The following is a 20,444-nucleotide window of genomic DNA, read 5'->3' on the forward strand; positions in this document are numbered from 1 at the left end:
GTCTATAGCTTCTTCTTCTTTTCCTTTCGGCTTTTCCCTTCAGGAGTCACCACAGCGAATCAATTGCCTCCATCTAACCCTGTCTGCTGCATCCTCTTCTCTCACACCAACTACCTTCATGTCCTCTTTAACCACATCCATAAATCTCCTCTTTGATCTTCCTCTAGGCCTCCTGCCTGGCAGTGGGAAACTCAACATCCTTCTACCAATATATTCACTCTCTCTCCTCTGGACATGTCCGAACCATCTCAGTCTGGCCTCTCTGACTTTGTCTCCAAAGCCACTAACATGTGCTGTCCCTCTGATGTACTCATTCCTGATCCTATCCATCCTGGTCACTCCCAAAGAGAACCTCAGCATCTTCAGTTCTGCTACCTCCAGCTATGGAGCTATAATGTGGTTATAGCCTATGTACGAAGCCACTGTAACTTCACTGTACCTCCTAATGAATGACTATAAAAGCCCTTAAAGTGTACATTTTACATGAAGTTTTGCTGTATTATTAGAATCTTATTTACATAAATGTTTCACCAGCAGAAAAATGTTAGGACACTCGAAGTGAAAGTCTCATACTATTCCTCCCTGCAACTAGCCTAGCCGAGCTAGACCCATGTTCTGAAGACGCAAGGGTCTAGGACCGCTCAACAGGGAGGGAGGCGGGCTAAAAGGTTGCCTTTCAAATCACTCTGCAGCAATTGGGTAGGTATACAACCAATCAGTGCAACGAATAGGCTGACGTAGTTCCTAGAGCGCCGGATTGTGGCTAAGTCCCATTAGCTTCCCAACCAGCGGAGCCAACTGGTATATTAAGGATTTGCCATATCCCGTTGGCATAAGTCCAAATACGTCTTTCTTCTCAATGAAACACTTCAGTGCCGTCCTTTGTTTATCTTTCAAGTTGAATTTTAGCTTCAAATCTTTAAGGGCTGTGGCCAAAGCCGAGTCGAAAGATAATTTTTATTGTGCGCCGGTTGTTTCTGTCAGAATCGTTGCAACTCTGTCGTCACTTAGTTAAGCCCGCCTTCTGACTCTACACTTCATGGTGATTGGTCCGGCCAGTTTTAGGAGAATCCAGCCTCGAGCCTTATGGAGGGTAACTAGACCCACCCTGGCAGAGAATTAAATTCGTTGCCGTGGGTTGTCTAGCGCGGCTAGGCTACCCTGCAACCCCAGAAGGTATAGAATGACAGGAGTAAGGCTGTACAAGCCGTATGTGTGGACAGTATATCAACTTGTTAAAGTGTGTCAATATTTTTTCAAATGAGATATCAGATACCTGCCAGTAAGGAAATCCTTACTTGCAGGCCTCCCTGCATGCATGGTCAAACCTCTACAGATGATCCAGAATGTGGTAGCACGTCTGGTTTTCACGCAGCCAGAAACGGCACATCACCCCGCTGTTCAGAGCGCTTCAATGGCTTCCAGTTGTTGCTCACAAAAAATTCAAAACTTCTCCATTTGCAATCAAAACTACAATGAAATCTCTGACTCTTTCTGCTCTCTCTGCTTTTATAGGAACGGTAGGTTCAACAAGTCCACCTTTATGGAGATCAGAATGTTTGTTTTGCGTTGAAACCGCTCGAGAGATGTGGGCCATTTTTTTGCAGAGTCACACAGATTAATCCATCCATCCATTATCTATACAGCACTTAATCTTCATTAGGGTTGCAGGGGGAGGCTGGAGCCTATACCAGCTGACATAGGATGAAGGCAACCTGGACAGGTCACCAGCCCATCGCAGGGATACATATAGAGACAAACAATCACACTCACATTCACACCAAGGGACAATTTTTGGGAAAACTTTGAACAGTTTTTGATGGGAAAAAAGGAAATGTTAAAAATGCTTCTTAAGAACATTCACACAAAAAAAAATCAACCAAAATGCAGCAAATTTCAAAATATTAGAAGCTTTACTGATATATATGTAATCACTTTAGATATTTTTAGGATTTTTTTGACGATTTTTACTAATTTTTGGAAAATATTTACAAGAATTTTATTGCCAAATTTGGAGCATTTTTTTTTACAGGAAAACTTTTCAGGAATTATTGGAATTTTCTTCCTGAAGGTTTTCAGAAATTTGGGTAATTTTTTGGTGAATTTTTTTGGATTTTTTTCAGACAAGGAAACAATATTTTTTAATGCCCATTAATAAAGACAACAGGAGGGTTAATCAATGGACAAAATGATTTCCTGTGTGGGAAGAAGCATCACATCCCAGTCTGTTCATTCTCTTAACATATTTCTCTTAACACTGAGCAGCACACACTTTAAACCACAGTTTCAACATCTCTGACATGTTTTCTTCAGGTTCTTCCACATGCATTTTCTTTCTTCACAGTTGCAGTAAATTTAACCCTGAGATCGGGATGTGTTTGGCTCAGGGCTGCTATCCTGCTGCCACAGAGACCGAATGCTTGCACTAATTGGGTCTGGAGCGCAGGGTTGTAAGTTAATTATCGCCCGTTGGAGGAACGGGGTTATAAAAATCCTTGTCTCTCCCTTCGTGCTGTTCTCTGAGGAAAACAGTTTCTTGTTCTTTTGTTCACCCTCAAAGCAGTCTCCTCCCCCCCGCCTATCATCAGATAAGAAAAACACCATTCTGAGCTAATAGGAAAGACATGCGTCACATCTTCTTTCCCTGCTGTACATTTTGTTAACCACGGCCTGTTCATAACACATCAAGGGCATGTTTGTTACATAGTGTTCCAAAACTTCAAGCCCATATAAAGAAAAATTAAGCGAGACAAAAAAGGGCTTCTGAACTTGCTTCACAATAACCCAGTTATGGCAAGAACATGAAAAATAGCATGTTTATTCAACTGCACAGAGATATTTGTGGACATCTGATGAGTGTAAAACTGTTTCTTTGAAGAGCATTCTGCAAATTCTGTCAACATCTTGGCAAAACCGAGTGCGACTGGGATGGTTTTCACTGTGAACATTTTCTCCCGCCCACTGGCTAGGATGGTACAGCTTTCAGCTGCATTAACAAAGAGATTAGCATGTGCTGTCCTTCATGCAGGATAGCAAAAGGGTTTGATACAGTGTGCACAGCAGTCCCTCTCCCGGCTGCTTTGGAAGCTTCAGATGTACAGTAAGGGGGTCTTTAGGCTCTACTCTATATATCAGAGCAGTGTGTACACTTGCACATGCTCAGGGATGATGACAATAAGCTGATTTGCTTCTCAACTTTGTGCTGACACCAGTACTGTGGATCCATACATACATTTTTCATGGCTTTTTTCTACTTGTAACTCAAAACACATTTATAGCCTGCAAAGTTTTTATTTACAAATATATAATTTTTAGAAAAGCAGTGCATGCATAACTATACCAAGAGCTGCATCTGACACTCGTTTTTAGAAACTTCCAGTGACGTAGACGGCTTGACTGAAGAGTTGATTGTTATTATTTTCTGGGAAATGAAAAAACTGCTAGCCCGACAAGCCGCAGGTGGAATTTTTTTTTTTTTTTTTAAATCCTCTTCTCATCCTTTCCTAACTTGTAAACTGTAGTCTGGTAATCCAAGTCCAAGCATAACTTTAAAAGCCGTAAAGAATGTCAATAAACAGTGCAGCTGGAATAACAGGCTAACTGTTGTCTGACAGATGAAAAGATTTTTTTAAAAATGCAAACAGAAGATGAAGAATTCTGGCACATTGCTGAAAAGCGTTAAGCTATGATTAATACATCCTCCATTTAAATTCCTAAAGGCTCAGATTTGGCCAGCATTCAGCTTCATTATGATGGCGTGTTATTTCTAGTCAGAACATGTGTACAGTGCAATAAAAAGCAGCCCAAGAATTTGCTGTCAATTGGCCCCAATTTAATACACCAGAACCAAACTTTTTTCCTCTCAGCTTTCCTCCTCATGTGTGTGCAAGAACAGAAAGCAAAATTTTTAAGCTGAATGAAGGAAATGATCATCTGACACCTAATTTGACCGAATATCTGTTAGCAGAGTTGCAACACACTCAACATTTATTCTAATGAATTGTACTGCAACAATAGATAACCTGAATGAAGTCCAACACTGAGCTCTACATTTACAGTCACAGTTACTTTCAGCAGTGCTCCTCATGTTACATCTGTACAGGCTTCTGTTCTTGTTCAGAACGTTTTTCACCTTTTTTATTTAGATTTTAGAACATTTAACTAATGTTGCTGCAGCTAAGATGACCCATTGAATATCTGTATATATAGTGGCGGAAAAAAGTTTTCGGACACCCTTAAAATTTCACAAACATTATCATGAAATGTCTGTGGATAAATCTTTTTAGTGTTCAAAAATATGTGGCTGCATTAGAGGGACACAAACAAATACAAATTATGTATGCTTTTTTTTTGTATTGTTTCCAAGAAAAACTAACAAAACTAAATTCTACTAAAAACGACTCAATACTCAAAGTTTCTTATTTTTATGGAGCCAATCAATTTTAAGATTTTAATGACTTCTTTAAAGGACATGTTTAGTACTATGGCTGTGATTTTACTAAAAGAAATTGCACTTGAAGACCTCAGAGTGATTTTTAATGCAATATACATGCAAATGTATGCGGTGTCAAAAAACTCTTTCCACCACTCTACATATGTTGGCTAGTAAAGCTGAAGTTTGGAAAACTACCAGCCATCGTGAATATTCCCAAACTTCCTGATGGCCAGTCCATGCCTATCTTGCTCCTTGTTTTAGAGAGAAAATGATGCCTCACTTTATCACACTAATTCCTTTCCTTAGCAGATTCTTCAAGAACTGCTTTTCCTCTTCCACGCGTTTGTACGGCAGCCATCAATCACAACTACTCCACCAGTTGTACACACAGATAATCTATTTTTTTTACCATGATGGCTCAATTAGTTTTATCAAATAGTTTTTCATACCACATTCATTTCATATAGTTGATGTGTGCAAGCTGTTTTAACCTTCAGTTCAACTACAGAGAGCTGAGTTTTAATCTTTACTCGAAAGGAACTGATGACGATGAAATGTTCAAACATCCAACCTCTACCCCATTACACCAAACTGTCACGTACACAGACTGTATTAGCTCTTACCTAGAGCATTTTATAGTTACCTTTTGGTCACATCATGATGGCAGTGGCTTGCAGGAGGCAACGGGAATAAAACCACTGATCTCAGATGCTAGAGATGCTATGGTACATGTATTTGTTCAGTTCAGACTGAGACTTCCAACTCTACAAACTTTGATCCAAGCAAATGCTCTTCCTCCTAAAACATTTCAAGTTCCAATTGTGGTCTTTCAGTTCTAGCGAGGTAGCGGGGTTAGCATTGGGGCTCAAATTGCGCTGTTGCCTTTCAAGGTTAAATTAAGTTCATTCTGAATGTTTTTATTTATTTCATTTGAAACAGCTCAGAGCCTTTTCTCATTGACAGTATGCTGCATTTGAGTATCTTATTATGATCAATAAGACATTTCAGGTCTTAATTTTTAGAAAATAAATTACCAAATTATTCATTTATGTGCTGCACTCGGTGAACTGCAGCTCCAAAACTGAGATACATACTGAATCATGAATTTTGTGCATCGTTACACACTATGCATGCAAAGTTTTCTTAATGCAGAGCTATTCAGTTGTGAAATGTGTAAAACTTCAATGTAGCTCTACTGCAGGCTTTGCGTAGAAGAGTTGTTAGCATAGCTGTAGTGAATAATCCACCTGCATGTTGATGTGGAAGTAAAACAAGGATGAAAACAACAGCAGCTCCCTTGTTCTTAACCCAGCTGAGTTAAGTGGGTTAGGGCTTTGCCACATGACCTACTTCCCCTGCCAGGCAAACACACTGATACTTAGCAAAAATACCTACTCTGCAGAGGAAATCCCTTTAAAAGTAGGACTTTATTATTTCAGCTTTCATATTCAGACAATTCAGCTGAATCAGGCTGTATACTGCATTCATTTGTTTAAGAGGGGCAGTGTGATTTGGACTTCATGTGAATAAATAAACTGTTTCGCTGGTTATGATTGACGTAACACAGACTTCTACCTATGGAAATGACAGGTGTGTGACATCATTTTCTTTGCGCCACACCTGTTTTGTCTACGGCTGTCACAGTCACAAAATTCCAATTGACAATTACGGGTCTTTAACATAAATAATTGCAATTAAGCAGATTTCTTTTTTAAGTTTATTTTATCCCTTTACCAGTTTTAGATTTGTGGTATTGAAACTAAATTCAAACTGCACCTTGGAGTGGTGAAAAATATAACCTAAAGTTTTCCAGAACTTTAATGATGGTTGATGGAAGTGCCTAACTGATGTGAAAATGGTCAAGGGACATTCAACCAAACATTATCATTGCTTTATGTATATTTTTGACCCAACGGATTGTTTTCAAAGGACCTATAGTAAATGTATGAAAGAACCAAAATGCATGATTGTTTCGAAGCCAAAGGTGTTTCAATGACTCCATCATAGAAAATTAAGCGAGCTAGGAATCATTGAAAACTCAAGAATGCCATGATATACACTGTGTTTACGATGTATATCACGGCAGTGACATGCCAGACAACGTTATGTGGAAGCACATTAACATACAACCAAAGTAATTCCAATAAAGTGTCCAGATGCATTCCTCCAGTAGCAATAGGCCTTCAAAGTACGCTCAGGTGTGCTCCCAACAGAGCCTGCGCTGCTGCTGCTAAAAATCCTACCGGAAACACTGTTGACTAAATAAAGACTTGCCTTTTTAAGGTTGTTTTGTATATTTTCTCACGCAAAAATGTCTAATTCGCTACTCCTACTGACTATGTCAACGTGAGGAGGACATACAGGCCAACTGGAATCTTTTGTCAGATATCAGTTTCAGATCTAAGGCTACGTTCACACTGCAGGCTAAAGTGACCCAAATCCGATTTTTTTTATTTTGCCCCTATACGACCTGTATCTGATCTTTTCATGACAGTCTGAATGACACAGATCCGATTTTTTTCAAATGCGACCCAGGCCACTTGGATATGTGGTTCTAATTTCAATACGTATTTAATCTTTTGCCATGTGACTTCAGTCTGAACAGCCAGGTCACATTTATCCGACCTATACGTCATTGGTACACGACAAACGTCTCTATTCTGCGTTCAAGCAAAACAAGAACCATGGCGGACGATACTGTGGAGTCCAGTCAATGGAGGGAAAGCGAGGAGGAGAACGAACACGGTGCCATCGCAGTGGAGGCGCTTCACCGAGCAGGCCCTGCGCATGTTCCGCCGACTGCTGTCCGTGGAACAGGACTGTCTCTGGACAGACAGTGCTGCCACTGCCCCACAAAACGCCAGGGCCAAAATCCTGGCTCTCTTCCCTCTTGACCTTCTCCTTAAAATGATTAAGTTATAAATATGCTGGTTCTGGCTGGACAACAACTTTAAAATGGCCAGACATGCTCTACTGTTGGCGTCCATGTTTACTTCCGTAAACACAGAACACGCTCTCTGTGTGTCGTTGTTGTGTCCTCTTCTGCGCATGCGGGACACTTTTGGGTCGTGTGAGGTTCACACAGGAGATCACATACAAGTCGCATTTAATTGTAAATGTGAACAAACTCGCAAAAAAATCGGATTTCACAAAAAAATCGGAATTGAGCATTAAGCCCTGCAGTGTGAATGTAGCGTAAGAGGCTGTACAACCAAGTTATGTATGTTGGATGCAAGGGTCCAGCCATCACATACCTTTACTATATCAGACTGAAATTGTTCAGAGCGTACCTTGTTTCTCATCTAATGAATTCTAGCCCCCAGTCTCTGACAAACATGAACTGTTGAAGCAGTTATAAACCACAAACAGCCACCAAGGAATGGAAGGGAACATTAACACATGCAGGAACAAATGTTTCTGCATGTCTTCTCTGAGAACCCTTTGAAGCTAAAGAGCCAACCTATAGCTGCAAGTAACAAATGGAACAACCATGACTTCTCCAGCCATAAAAGGGAGTTCTATTTGGGTGTATCAGTTGAAGATTTTGCGTTATGTTCTTGGTTGTCGAAGAGAAGAAGATAGAACACTCACCTAGTCCATTCTCACAGTCTGTAAACTCCATGGAATGAACAGCTCGGTCTACTCCATATGGACCCATTAGTGTCCTGGTCATGATGGATGGGCATTGAGGGTAGAGAAGACAAAGAGACGAGAAAATAAGTTAGGTGCAGCACAAACTGAACTATGAGCAATAAATCTGTTTTTCATGTTTTCCTTCACAGATTAGTCCCTTTGGTTGGGAAGCTACGCAGTCAAACTACGATTGCTCAATCTGTAGGTGCACTGAAGTGGGATTGGACTTGATGATGAATGCTGGTCTTTATGTCTGGCTGTACAGGTAGGACACTGAAGACACTTCACAGAACATATACCAATCATGAAAGACAAGTTTGTGTTTCATACATCTACTTGTGCAAATCAGTGTCTTTTAATCTTTTAACCTCGACTGACTGAATGCAGTTTTTACGTTAATCTTTGTTCTATATCAGACATGGAAATATGCAGGGGAAGGTTTTTTTTCCCATTTTGTCTAGTCATAAACAGCTGACTTTGGGGTCAACAGTCTAGCATTTTAGTCTTTTATTTCAGTGCTAATGTTGAAAAACGGTCCAAAACAGACCAGTCAAATATGTGAAACAGTAGTTATTGTAGTTAAAGGTCAGGGTTAAAGACCACTTTACAGCATTGGCCCTGTCAGTGTGGAGAAAAAAGGTGAAATAGCAAAAACTGTAACTGCTGTTTTGGTGACACTGTCAGACATCACTTCTGGGAGCAGCAAAGACAAACCTCTGGATGTAGCATGGATGGAGATGTGACTCCTCTAAATGCATTTTAACTTAACCCATAAGAACCCACGGTGACACCAGTGTAACAAGCACTTTGAGTGCCTCAGTCTCTTCCTTGTAAAGTTTTATGTCTGACCTTAACTCATTAAGTCCTTTTAGGAAAAATGGGTCTGGGTTCTTATGGGTTAAGAGTATGATAGCATTGAGCTATGGCTTGAAAAAAACATTCATATTGCAGGTATGCAGATTGAAATTTTAGTGCTGGTGTATGTGTGTCCATTACTATCAGCTGAGACAGCAATCCATCCAAGAACAACAAAAAATATCTTTGCAACACTGTCAATAGCAAAGGCAACAGCATTCTTCCTTTCTCTACGGATGTCACTGATCTTTTTTCTAGAAGTTAAATTACCTTTCTGTTTTACTGACTTGGTCTCCCAATTAGGTTTTAAATGGTGACACAATCACTAACTAAATAACTATTAACTTATTCAATTAATGAATCTCTGTAATTTCAACTGCATCAAAGTCACTAGCAAAAATTGGCTGCAGGAGTTAACTTATATGAGTGATCTGGGCAACAAAAGCAGATAATGTTGCCAGGAAATGTTTGATTATATTTTTTAAAATACTGTATTTGAATTAAAGGTTGGAGTTTCCTGTTTTTTTCATTGTGGTCCTATATTATTTAGAAAAAAATGAATTTATTAGAAGGTAAAGAGCACATCTTAACCAATAATTATGGAGGGCGCTGTATATGATGAACGTCCAGCCTGTAGGTTAAACTTTTCCTCTCAGATAATCTGGAGCATCTCTGGTCCTGTGCTACTTGGAAGGGAGGTCACCTAAATAACCAAAATGTACAGATTTTAGTCAAAGCACATCTGGTAATGATACTGAGAAGCAGTTCACATATACCGATCACCCACAACATTATGTCTATTGACAGGCAAAGTGAATAACATTGATCCTGTTGGTATGACGCACATTCTGCTGGGAAACCTTGAGTCCTGACATTCATGTGGATGTTTGACATGTACCACCCACCTAAACATTACAGGTCAAGCAATCCCTCGTGGCAACAGCAGTCCTTGACGCCGTTGCCTTACGGATGACCTCAGCTTCAGTCTGAGAAACATGCAGGAGTCTAACCAGCAATTCCAGCCAGTCATGGCTAACTAAACTCACCATCAAGATGTTATTTCTGAATGATGGTGGTTCAAAAAGAAGGAAAAACAAAACACACACGTAGAAACTGGACTTGAGGATGTAATGTCTAGCCAGTGAAACACATGTGCCCAATGGTGTTTTTACTGTGCCCCCTTGAGTTTGTTTCTACTAAAATCCTGTTGTACAAGCACATCCAAGCTTGGTTACTTCAAATCAACATGCATCATTGTTTTTCCTTTCCCAGACAATCCACCCCGACAAACCATAAGAACTGTTCAGAAGTGGCCTGAGGAACACGACAGAACTAAGATGTTTATTTGGGTTCCTCACTTCCCAGATACAGATCTTATTGAGCATCTGTGGGATGGCCCACCCTGCAACCCACAGGACCCACAGAAATCCCTGCCACCCTCCTGAACATCCCCAGAGGCCCTGTGTCCATGCCCCACTGGGTCAGAGGAGTTTTAGCAGAGGACAGGTGGTCATAATGTGATGCCACCAAACATCATCCATGATGTATGAAAGCATCCTCAGGGACAAACATCACCCAGCTCTGTTCAGGTGGGCGGACTCTACAACCTGACACACCATGGTCCTGTGAGCATCAACACTCACAAGGTTTACTTCCACAACGACTTCTTCCTGTCAGGCTAGTGGCACAGGACATAAAGGAAGTCCCTCATTCCAACACTCACTCACACTATGTACAATTACCGTAACAATTACCCCCTTCACCAGCCATCCCTCCCCTATCTCCCTATTCATGTGTAATATTGCTACGTCATTTCACTTCCGTTTTCAAACCAACATGTGCAATATAACTTCTGTATACCATAAAATATGTCAAATTACTTTCTCGGGGTATCTATATTTAACACTTTCTTATGCAAAGTGCTACACACAATGTTATGAATGTTTTGCCTGATTGGTTTACAGTAACAGTATGATAGAATTCCTACAATTTTTTTTCTGTCTTGTGGGTTTTGTGTTCCACCCTGACATTTCAGGGGACACATCTGGCCACCTCTATGAAGTATTTTTGGAGATGTCACTGCACCCAAACCGATGAATACCTACAGAGTGCATCCATTTGTTTTGTTTGGTTTGGTTTTTACATTTTAACCTTTAAACTAGAAAACTGCACGATTAGACGAACTTTTCCAGAAAGAAGAGTAGGACACAAGCAGAGCACACATGATGTCCGTTACTCCAAAGGTGATCCAAATACGGGCAGCTGTCGTTGCGCACGGCGCAAGAGCGCGACAGATGGACAGAGGTCTATCCTATTCAGCGGAATGCTGACCAAAATAACACCGGGGGGGAAACGGGGACACTTCTATCAGCGTGTTGTACCTACGTGTTGATATTTCCTCCTCTTAACAACCACAGTAACCAAAAAAAAAAACATTCGAACACTAAAGCGCCTTCGCGTTTAAAGCCAGTAAAAGCAGCAGATGGAGAGTTTGACTGAACACGCGAACGCCTCACCAGCACCACTTTAATTAAACATCCCGTTTCTTTCTTCTACTTATTCCTCATTTCACACCAACAGAAGCCTTAGCAACAGTCCAGCAGCGCCATAACATCCACACAACACACACTTAAGTGGACGCACGGCTTTGTCAGCCATTGTTTGAGCCCCGAGCAGCTTCATGCGAACACCTCCGCCTGCGTTTTTTTACCTGCTAATGATGACAGCTCCTTTGTACATGACTGAAAAGGTTGGCATTTTGATGCGGAGCCCGCTTCTCCGCTGAGACGGACGCTCGCTCGGTCGCAGCTCCCCCAGGTTTCAGCCTCCAGCCAGCAGCCACATGATGGTGTGTTCGCAGAGCAACCTCTAATTCCAGTTAGCCACACTACAGTCCGCTCCAAACATCTCCACTTTCCCCCCACACGTTTAATCTCTTACATAACAAAAGTCAGCGCAAAAAAAGTGTTTAAAAAAAGGGGGCACCGAGATTGGAAATGATCACGTTTGTCTCTCACACGTTTTTCTCTCCACCTGCAATCTTCCTGACTGTCGAACTGCAGAGATTTGCTATTTTTAATTATTTATTTGTTGTTGTTGTTGTTGTTGTTGTTGTTGTTGCGTAAAATGAGATTGCTTTCGGAAAAATCTGAATGGCAAGTTTCAAATTTCTGTTATAATGTGTAATATTTGACCAGTTAGGATTTTAAAACATATATAAAACCTGAGTTGAGTATTATTAGTAGTGGTATTTTAAATATCGTTCATGCACTTAAACTTTTGCATGGCTCCGTTTCTAGTTATGATCATCCACAGTTTTGTTCCCAAATATGAACAATCGTAAAGGTAAATGTCTTTTTTCTCTGCAGCACTAACAACTGCTTGTTGAGCCACAGAAACAGAGCACGAAGGGCTTAGATGCCTTTAAACACATTAATGCATAAGTACCCCGCTCTCCATTTAGAAACTGTTCTTTAATCCGCATCCATTACTCAGTATTTTCATTTGTTATTCAGACCTCTGAGCATCTGTGTTGTTCTGCTGCCTGTTAGAGCTGACAATTTTTTTTTGATAAATAGGTCAATATATAATTGAGGGTCTTTTGAAGTCCATGCAATATATCTTGCATACATTTTAATTAAAAGTAAAAAATAATATATGTGTTTTTTATGTTCATTATGATAATGTCTTTACAAATTCCATCTTTATTTATTATGGAAACAATCACTTATTAATTAAAAAAATGACTGGATATCACTGAAATATCAACTAAATAACCATCCGAATCTAACAGCAACCACATTGTGGAAAGAATGCCACAATGTGTTCAGCTGCTACATCTCCAAAGATGGCTGCTTTGATGAGTCAAAAGTTTAGAGTACATTTTAGTTTATTAATTGTTTTTTTAAAAGTTAATTTGTTTATTTGTTCTGTGTTTTCATTTCAGAGTACAATGCCACATTAACACGCATCCTTTCCAGTAAAAAAATGGGACAAACTGGGGTCTTTTAAAACTTTTGACCTGTAGTGTACATCCCCTGATTAAGAGATGGAGAAAACCCCCATATCCAAAAAAAAAAAGCACATACTACACCTATATTGCAACATGAACCCTACAAAAATGTCAAATCCAGGTTTGCATTGATGCATGATGTGTTGCTCTCTTACCTATCAATCTGTGTTTTAGTGTCACGCTGCATGCTGGAAACACACATTGTCATTCATCAATATCATGGTCATATCAAGTTACTGAATGCTACCATAAAATATTAGCTACTGGAAGCTATAATGCAGCAACAATATCAGCCTGGGCCTGAATACAGCATTGAATGCCTGTGTTGGGCCGTGCAGACAAAATATTAATTCTGTACAAACACAACAAAACAACATTTCCACTGCCAAACGTCATGTATACAAACATTTCTTAGTCTACCACATCAGCTCAGTAAAGCCTCCTGGTCGCCAACATTCAGGTTCAGGAAATAGCTTCATACGAAACAGCTGATAACATACCTGGCAAAACCTAGAGGCACTTTCAACCTTTGGAACATGTCTGTGGTTTTGTGGAAAAGCCTGGCTGTCAGATTCTGGCTGTCAACATTGGCTCTGCATATTCTCTTGATTCCCTGCGGCTGCCAAGCAGACAATGAAGAGCGCCAATCGATGGAGAGATGATAAGCTTATGGCAAAAGGATAATACACACCTATCCGTATGGCACAATGACAAGCTAAAAATAGACTTTTGTAAGAGGGCTACTCAAATAACTACTCCTAATGATAGGCACAGATTCTACCAAATTATAACATTATAATTATTGAATATTTTACACTTTTGTTGTATTTGCTCAGCTTTTTTTGTACATACAGAAAATAATCTCTTTATTACATCTATTTATTATTAAAAATGTGTTAATTTTTATGGAACAACTTTCAGACTTCATAGTGAAGCAACCAAAATGTTCTGTAGAGTCGCGGGAAATGCAGAATTCTAGATACTTCTCGGTGAAAATCCTCTCTGTCACTGATAACTTTCACGTGAAAAGATTTAAGCCATTATTTTTGTCCAAAGCATTAAATAGTGTGGCTGTGGACTGCAAGGCCAGATGAAAAAATCCACTAAACCTTCCTAGTGATGTTGATTTTTCTCATATTGGCTGAAATCCAGGATAAAATTTAAAATCCTGCTTCTCACATATATAATTCTTAATGACAAGCTTCATCTTATCTTAAAGACCTTATCGTACCATATCATCCTAACAGAGCACTTTGCTTTCAGACGGCTGGTTTGCTTGCGGTTCCCAGAGTTTCTAGAAGTAGTTTGTGAGACCGACACCATCTCTACTTCTAAGATTAAAGCTTTAATTAAAACTTTCCTAGGTTCCAACTTCTCCTGTGTTCTTTCGTACTGTCACCGACTGGCTGCTCAAAGAGAACCCAAAGAAAACTTTGGATTGCCGAGTTCTCTGTTTAAAATGTGTCTAGGAAGTAAAAGTAGGTCTTCACCTGACTATGTTAAGTGCTATGTGATAGCATATGTTGAAAATGGAGATGTAGTACCTGCTTAGGAAAAAGTAACTGAGGCCAGCTCTTCAGAGGGTAACTCATTATTCTCCACATATGATCATTTACCTCAGATAGGCTGTTAACCCAAATTTAGCAAAACAATGACTTCTGAAGAGTTGTGACACGCAAAATTGTATCAAACCTCACTGAACATGAATGATAATGTTGCTCTGTGTCTTCTGGATATGTAACCAGCCGGCTGTTTGTGTAGATTCTTAGTCATCCTGTTGATCCTAAATGCTTTAGTAGAGGGTAACTGGACTTATTTCTTGGTTCTTGATGATGTTTGTACTCATAAGACTTTGTTCCTCCCACAGGTATTTATTTTCACCCTTAATATATGTTATCTGTTAACCTGGAGCAGCCATCTCTAAACAGAGAAGATGATCTATTGTACAGTTATCAGGTACTTAAAATGCAGTCCTGAGATCCCTCTCTAGGGCGGTTTCACCTTGAGTAATCTCTCCCTGGGGAGTTTCACAGCCTGTAACATGTTTAGTCATGTGACACTTGGGGTTGCTTTGAACTCCCCATCAATCAGTTAGAACTAAGGAATTATCCTGGATGACAGGTGAAACATCTTCAAGAACCAAAACAATGTCCAGATGTATTCTACTGATGCACTGCTACCCTCTCATTTTTGAAATAGTTTTTAGCCCAGAGCTATAGCTACATTAAATGGACTCAATGCAGTTTTAATTTCCATACTCTGTTTTCTGTGATTTAGTTCCCCTCCTTTGCTTTTGTTGTTTCAAAAGTAGCAGTCCCCTCAAATAAAGTTGAGAAGTAAATTCCAGATACTTGCCTCAGAAATGTTACTGTTGCTTCCCTAAATGACATGCAATGAAACCTCATTGAAACCAATGAAAGCCATTAAGTATAATGACAGTACAGCTACCAAACTATCAGTAAACAACTCTTAAGCCAATAATTTCTCTGAAAACAATCCAAGATTTCTGATATTTACCCAGCTGTTGAGCTTAGAAGAAGCTGGAGTCCATCCAGCCCCTTACCTAACCCAGAGGTCCTGAACTGACTCCAGAGGCAGGCTTTAGGAGCACAGATGTAAGCTTGGCTAACACTTACAGGCTCTGGTGGCCAACTTGTCAGTGCAGTCATCTCGTTTGGTAATGCCGGAATGAAGGGCCACAAAAAGGAAAGATGCAACTACATGTACCCAAACAAGGAATGAATGAAGAGTGAATGAAAATCAAGTCTGTTCAGTTGACATTTCTAATTCCATGTCCTCAAGATCCTTTGCAGTACCATTGTTGATTGAGTAATTAACAGCTGTGCATATGTCTGTGTGCGTAGAGTGACAGATTTCCCAAACAAATTTCATCATTTTGGTGATGCAACGCTTACATACCACATTTACTCGACGGTCTTGGAAAATAATGGCGCCATTACCCCACTCCCACTGCAGCTTATTGACTGCTGATCTACTGATATGCAGAACTGTGGCTGACATCCCTTCCTATGCCTGACTATTTGCCAAGAATCAAACATTTTCCCAGTTTTTGACTGAAAGTTGGAAAAAATACAACATTAGAACTGAAAAATATTAGTGTTTGAATCCAACACTGAAAACAGTCTCTAAAGAAGACCTTGCCTTGTGTTTATGCTACACAGGGTCATGGATTTATGACTGCACATCAACGTCCTCACTGGTGAAAAGATGATGGGATTTAATTAACAAAGAGCATTGCCATTAAACAACCCTGGAAAGGATAATTTAAGGTTTATCCTGGTGCGCAACACTAACAATATGTTGGTTTTGTGTAGTATGAAACTTGGTTTTGCAAGTCACAAAAGGGTTTTGGCGACTGAAACCTTGGCTGTAAATATTAAGTCATGTCTGAACTATCAAGGTTGACTTGAAACCCAATTTCAAGTCTAAATTTTGTGTTTCAAGCACCAATAGTCCGAATTTAACAGTCACTTTACACACTTAAGACTCTTGACACACTGTGACACTTCACACAAATACCTTAGAAATTTACATGTTGTACTTTGTATTTTATACTTTTATTATGTTATATTACATTATATGTTATTTCTATTTTTACTACTAAACTCTGTGTAATTGTGTATATTCCACTAACTTTTGTTCATTGTTTATTGTACTCAAAATAGTTTCCTCCAGTGTGATTAAAGTATATCTCATCTCATCTCATCTCATCTCATCTCATCTTAAAGGACATGTAAAAAAATTATCAGGTAGTTTAATTGTTTTGGAGAACATAACATTTTTTCTATTTATTACCTGCAATACTTAATCTCATGTTATAGTGAACACTGCTGTTAACTTTGACTTTAACAGTTTTAAAAGCTTCTCTTTTTTGCAGTTTTTGCAGCTTTATGTACGTATTTGAATTATTTTTTTTACATGTAAACAGTAGCTTCATGTCTTGAAGTGAACACTGCTGTTAGTTTGGTAAAAATCCTGTATTTGAAGCATATACTATTTTCTACATATAAATGGCATTGCTATGTTGAGTATTTTGGGCATTGTCCAGATGATTATTTACTACCATGCAAGCTGCTAAATACAGCTTGGTGATCAGCAACACTAGCATATAGCCAACACATGAACTTCCTGCCTCCTCTCAGTAAATTACATGAAGATTTAATGTCACTATCAAAGTGAGTTGTACACCCCCTGTCAAACGTTTTAGGACACTTTCTCATTCAAATAAAGTACAACCTGTCCTACAACTTTTGACAGGGGGTGTATCTACCAAATTTGGTACACATATGCAGCACATCAGGCTGAACAAAAAAGTCAGTGACAGCCACATTCCAAACCCAACAGGAAGTGAGCTATTTTGCGTTGAATGTCAGATTTTGCCCATTTTTCATTTACTTCTAGAGCGAACTCCTCCTAGGGGGAAACTCCGATTCACCTCAAATTCGGCCAGTACATACAGGAGGCCTGAATGAGCAAAAGTTATTAAAATCTTTTTCCAAAGTCAAAGGGCGTGTCCGTGGCGGCCTCTGGAATTTTGATCCTTCGCCATGAAATTTCAAATGCTGTGTAAATGCCCTGAACATGCTCCAATCTGCCTGAAACTTTACATGTACGATCAGAGTCCTGCCCTGATCACATCCATATGATGAAATACACCCCCTGTCAAAGGTTGTAGGACAGGTTCTACTTTATTTGAATGAGACAGTGTCCGAAAACTTTTGACAGGGGGTGTATCTCTGAGAATTGCACGTGTGCATAGGGCAATTCATTGTTCCTTTCATCAAGTTGACAGCCAGTCACAGGGACATGTTTCACTGACTCTGGACCTTAAGCCTCACATTCATCAGCATCTCCTCTCTTCTCATTTCCATGTTTCAATGGTGTGGTTTGTTTGTGTGCTTTTCAAATGGCAATCCATTGTCAGATGTAATCCACCCAAATTCTTTCAATAAGCATTTAATTTTGGTGACTTGTGTTTACTTTGATCAGCTACTGGATTACATAACATTTGAAATCCTGCGTTTTAAAAAAAAACTAATACCTAGAGAAGCTTAGCAGCTCTTCAAAGCATCTTGCAAAGAAGCAAAGAAGAGTGTTTTGAACCTGAACCAAAAAAAAAAAAAAAAAAAAAAGCAGACGGCTTAAGGCTGTTGCCATATATTCACTGACTTCACTGCCGAGATCACACTTCCTGTTTTCAAGCCTCCGTGGCTGCGACAGCTCTGGCTGGAGGCATGATGTGTTTGGGTCATCTGCCCCACAGAAAAAAGTATTTCAGGAACACCTTTGGGATTCTCTTAAATTTTGGCACAAACATTCACTCACAGTCAAATATGTTCAGAGTTTGGTCCCCGTTCACTGTGACCTTACAGAATACATTGTAGCACATAACTCAGGAATTCATACAGGAATCATGATAGTATTTCACATAAATATTCTCTCTCTCTCTCTATATATATATATATCTGTATACATATATATATATATATATATATATACACACACACTCCCCTCCAAAAGTATCGGAACAGTGAAGCCAGTTCCTTTATTTTTGCTGCAGACTGAAAATATCTGGGTTTGATAACAAACGATGAATATGAGACAAGAGATCAACATTTCAGCTTTTATTTTCAGGTATTTTTATGTCTGTGGACCCTTTGAGCAGGATAATGCCATGCCACAAAGCAAAAATGATTCAGGAATGTTTTTGAGGAGCACAATAACAAGTATGAGGTGTTGACTTTGCCTCTAAATTGCCCAGATCTCAGTCCAATCGAGCTTCTGTGTGTGTGATGTGCTGGACAAACAAGTCCGATCCATGGAGGCCCCATGGTGTGTTGCTGTAATAATTAATCTGCCAGTATGTGCAAGCTCTTTAATCAAAATGATGTCTTTAACGCTGAAATATAATTCTTGTTGTCACCCAGGAATTTTCAAATTTACTGCATTACAAAAAACAGAAAAAAATAGTAAAGCACATTTATGTATGTTATTATGAATGCATATAATATATGTGTGCATATGTGTAGAGAGAGAGTGTGTGTGTGGAGTAATTGCACTGTGGTGCATTGCTGATTGTAGGACAAATTGGCCCTTGGGGATAATGAAGATTACCTTGAACCTTCAGCCTAGAACAGCTGCCAGCTGCAACTGGAAACAAGTTCGATGAGAGCAGAGTTTGCGAGTCAGAATCTAAAAGCAGTGAGCTAAAACAAACTGTCCAGACAGTGTCAAGACTGTAATTAAAAGATGTCTTAAGATGGCTCCACATTTAATATGGTAGGGACACTGTCTCTAATATAAACAATATTTACATCTATGGAAGATGCCTAAAGAACAAAGCTAAAGAAATAGAACAAGGGACAACTGTAATTTCAAATACACATGTAAGTACAGTAATCAGTTAAGGCGTGAGATTGGAATACTTTTATCAAGCTATGAAAGTGAGCTTTTGTCATTTAGACATATCATCCAGACATGGTGGCACATTTACAGGACACGCAGGTTGTTTAGTCTATGAAAGGTGATGTTGCTGGACATCAATGGTGACTGAATGACTAAAGAGAAGTGTTTGAAGTTCTCTCACGGGCTGCAATAAAGCTCATTGTGATGACGACGCCATGACATTCACCACCGCTTCTCTTTAGGGAGTTGACATCTTTATAAAGTACCGTAGCATTTAATTCTTCAGCAATATCACTACAAATGTCAACGTCAATATCAAGGCTATCATCGCAGTCTGAAGTGAAACACTGGTTCACTGCAGAAGAATCACTATTACTAATAATAACGACATGATTCACACATGAAGGATGGAGCAATAGACATACAACTAATCAGTTTTATATCGACTTCTCAATGGAGCTTTGCAATCACAATAAAACAACAAATGACAGGAGGAATAGGGCGACGGATCCTATCCTATGTCACTGTTTGAATTAAATCTGACTGAAACTATTCTGATTTGGTGGGTGTTAATCAATGGTTAGATTCACAGTGATTAATCAGATATACATTTGAGATGTCAGCAGCAGCTTTTGAAGACATTCTGAAGACATTTACATACATCTGGCCCTCTCTCTCTATGTGTGTGTGTGTTTTCCCCCAACCACTTCCCATTCCCATCACAGACACGGATTTATTCTCTTCCTCTATTTGGCAGCCATGGAAACAACCATTTGCCTCAGAACTTTAATCACTAAATCTGCACAGTGGGTTGTTATCAGATTATGGGATTATCCAATCCACACTGAGAAATCAAACAGGCCCAGACCCAATCACAGAGAGGCACATGCGCATGTACTCCCCCCCCCCCCCCCCCCACACACACACACACACACAAACACACATTTCTAAAGCTTGTGTTATCATGGTGTGTGTGTGTGTGTGTGTGTGTGTGTGTGTGTATGCGTGCGTGTGTGTGGATGTGTGTTTGTGTGTAATAGGGAGCAATACAAAGAGAAGACAAAAACTAAAACTGCAGAGATG

The 20,444-nt window shown here is 39.5% G+C and overlaps 1 protein-coding gene across 2 annotated transcripts in view; it reads right to left on the minus strand.

Moving 5' to 3' along the window:
* si:dkeyp-72e1.9 (syntaxin-binding protein 4) overlaps positions 1-20,444 on the minus strand; it is a 75,340-nt gene that overhangs the window by 39,209 nt on the left and 15,687 nt on the right. The window contains exons 1-2 of one of the 2 annotated variants that reach the window (XM_051941163.1): positions 11,634-11,987; positions 8,027-8,100 (exon numbers count right to left, since the gene is read on the minus strand). In XM_051941163.1, coding sequence (XP_051797123.1) covers positions 8,027-8,100; positions 11,634-11,680 — 121 coding nt within the window. In that variant the 5' untranslated portion in view covers positions 11,681-11,987. Of the gene's footprint in view, positions 1-8,026; positions 8,101-11,633; positions 11,988-20,444 lie in introns of those variants that run through there. The other variant, XM_051941162.1, reaches the window with a different exon arrangement.

Source organism: Acanthochromis polyacanthus, chromosome 21 (assembly GCF_021347895.1).
Source record: "Acanthochromis polyacanthus isolate Apoly-LR-REF ecotype Palm Island chromosome 21, KAUST_Apoly_ChrSc, whole genome shotgun sequence".
Taxonomy (NCBI): domain Eukaryota; kingdom Metazoa; phylum Chordata; class Actinopteri; family Pomacentridae; genus Acanthochromis; species Acanthochromis polyacanthus.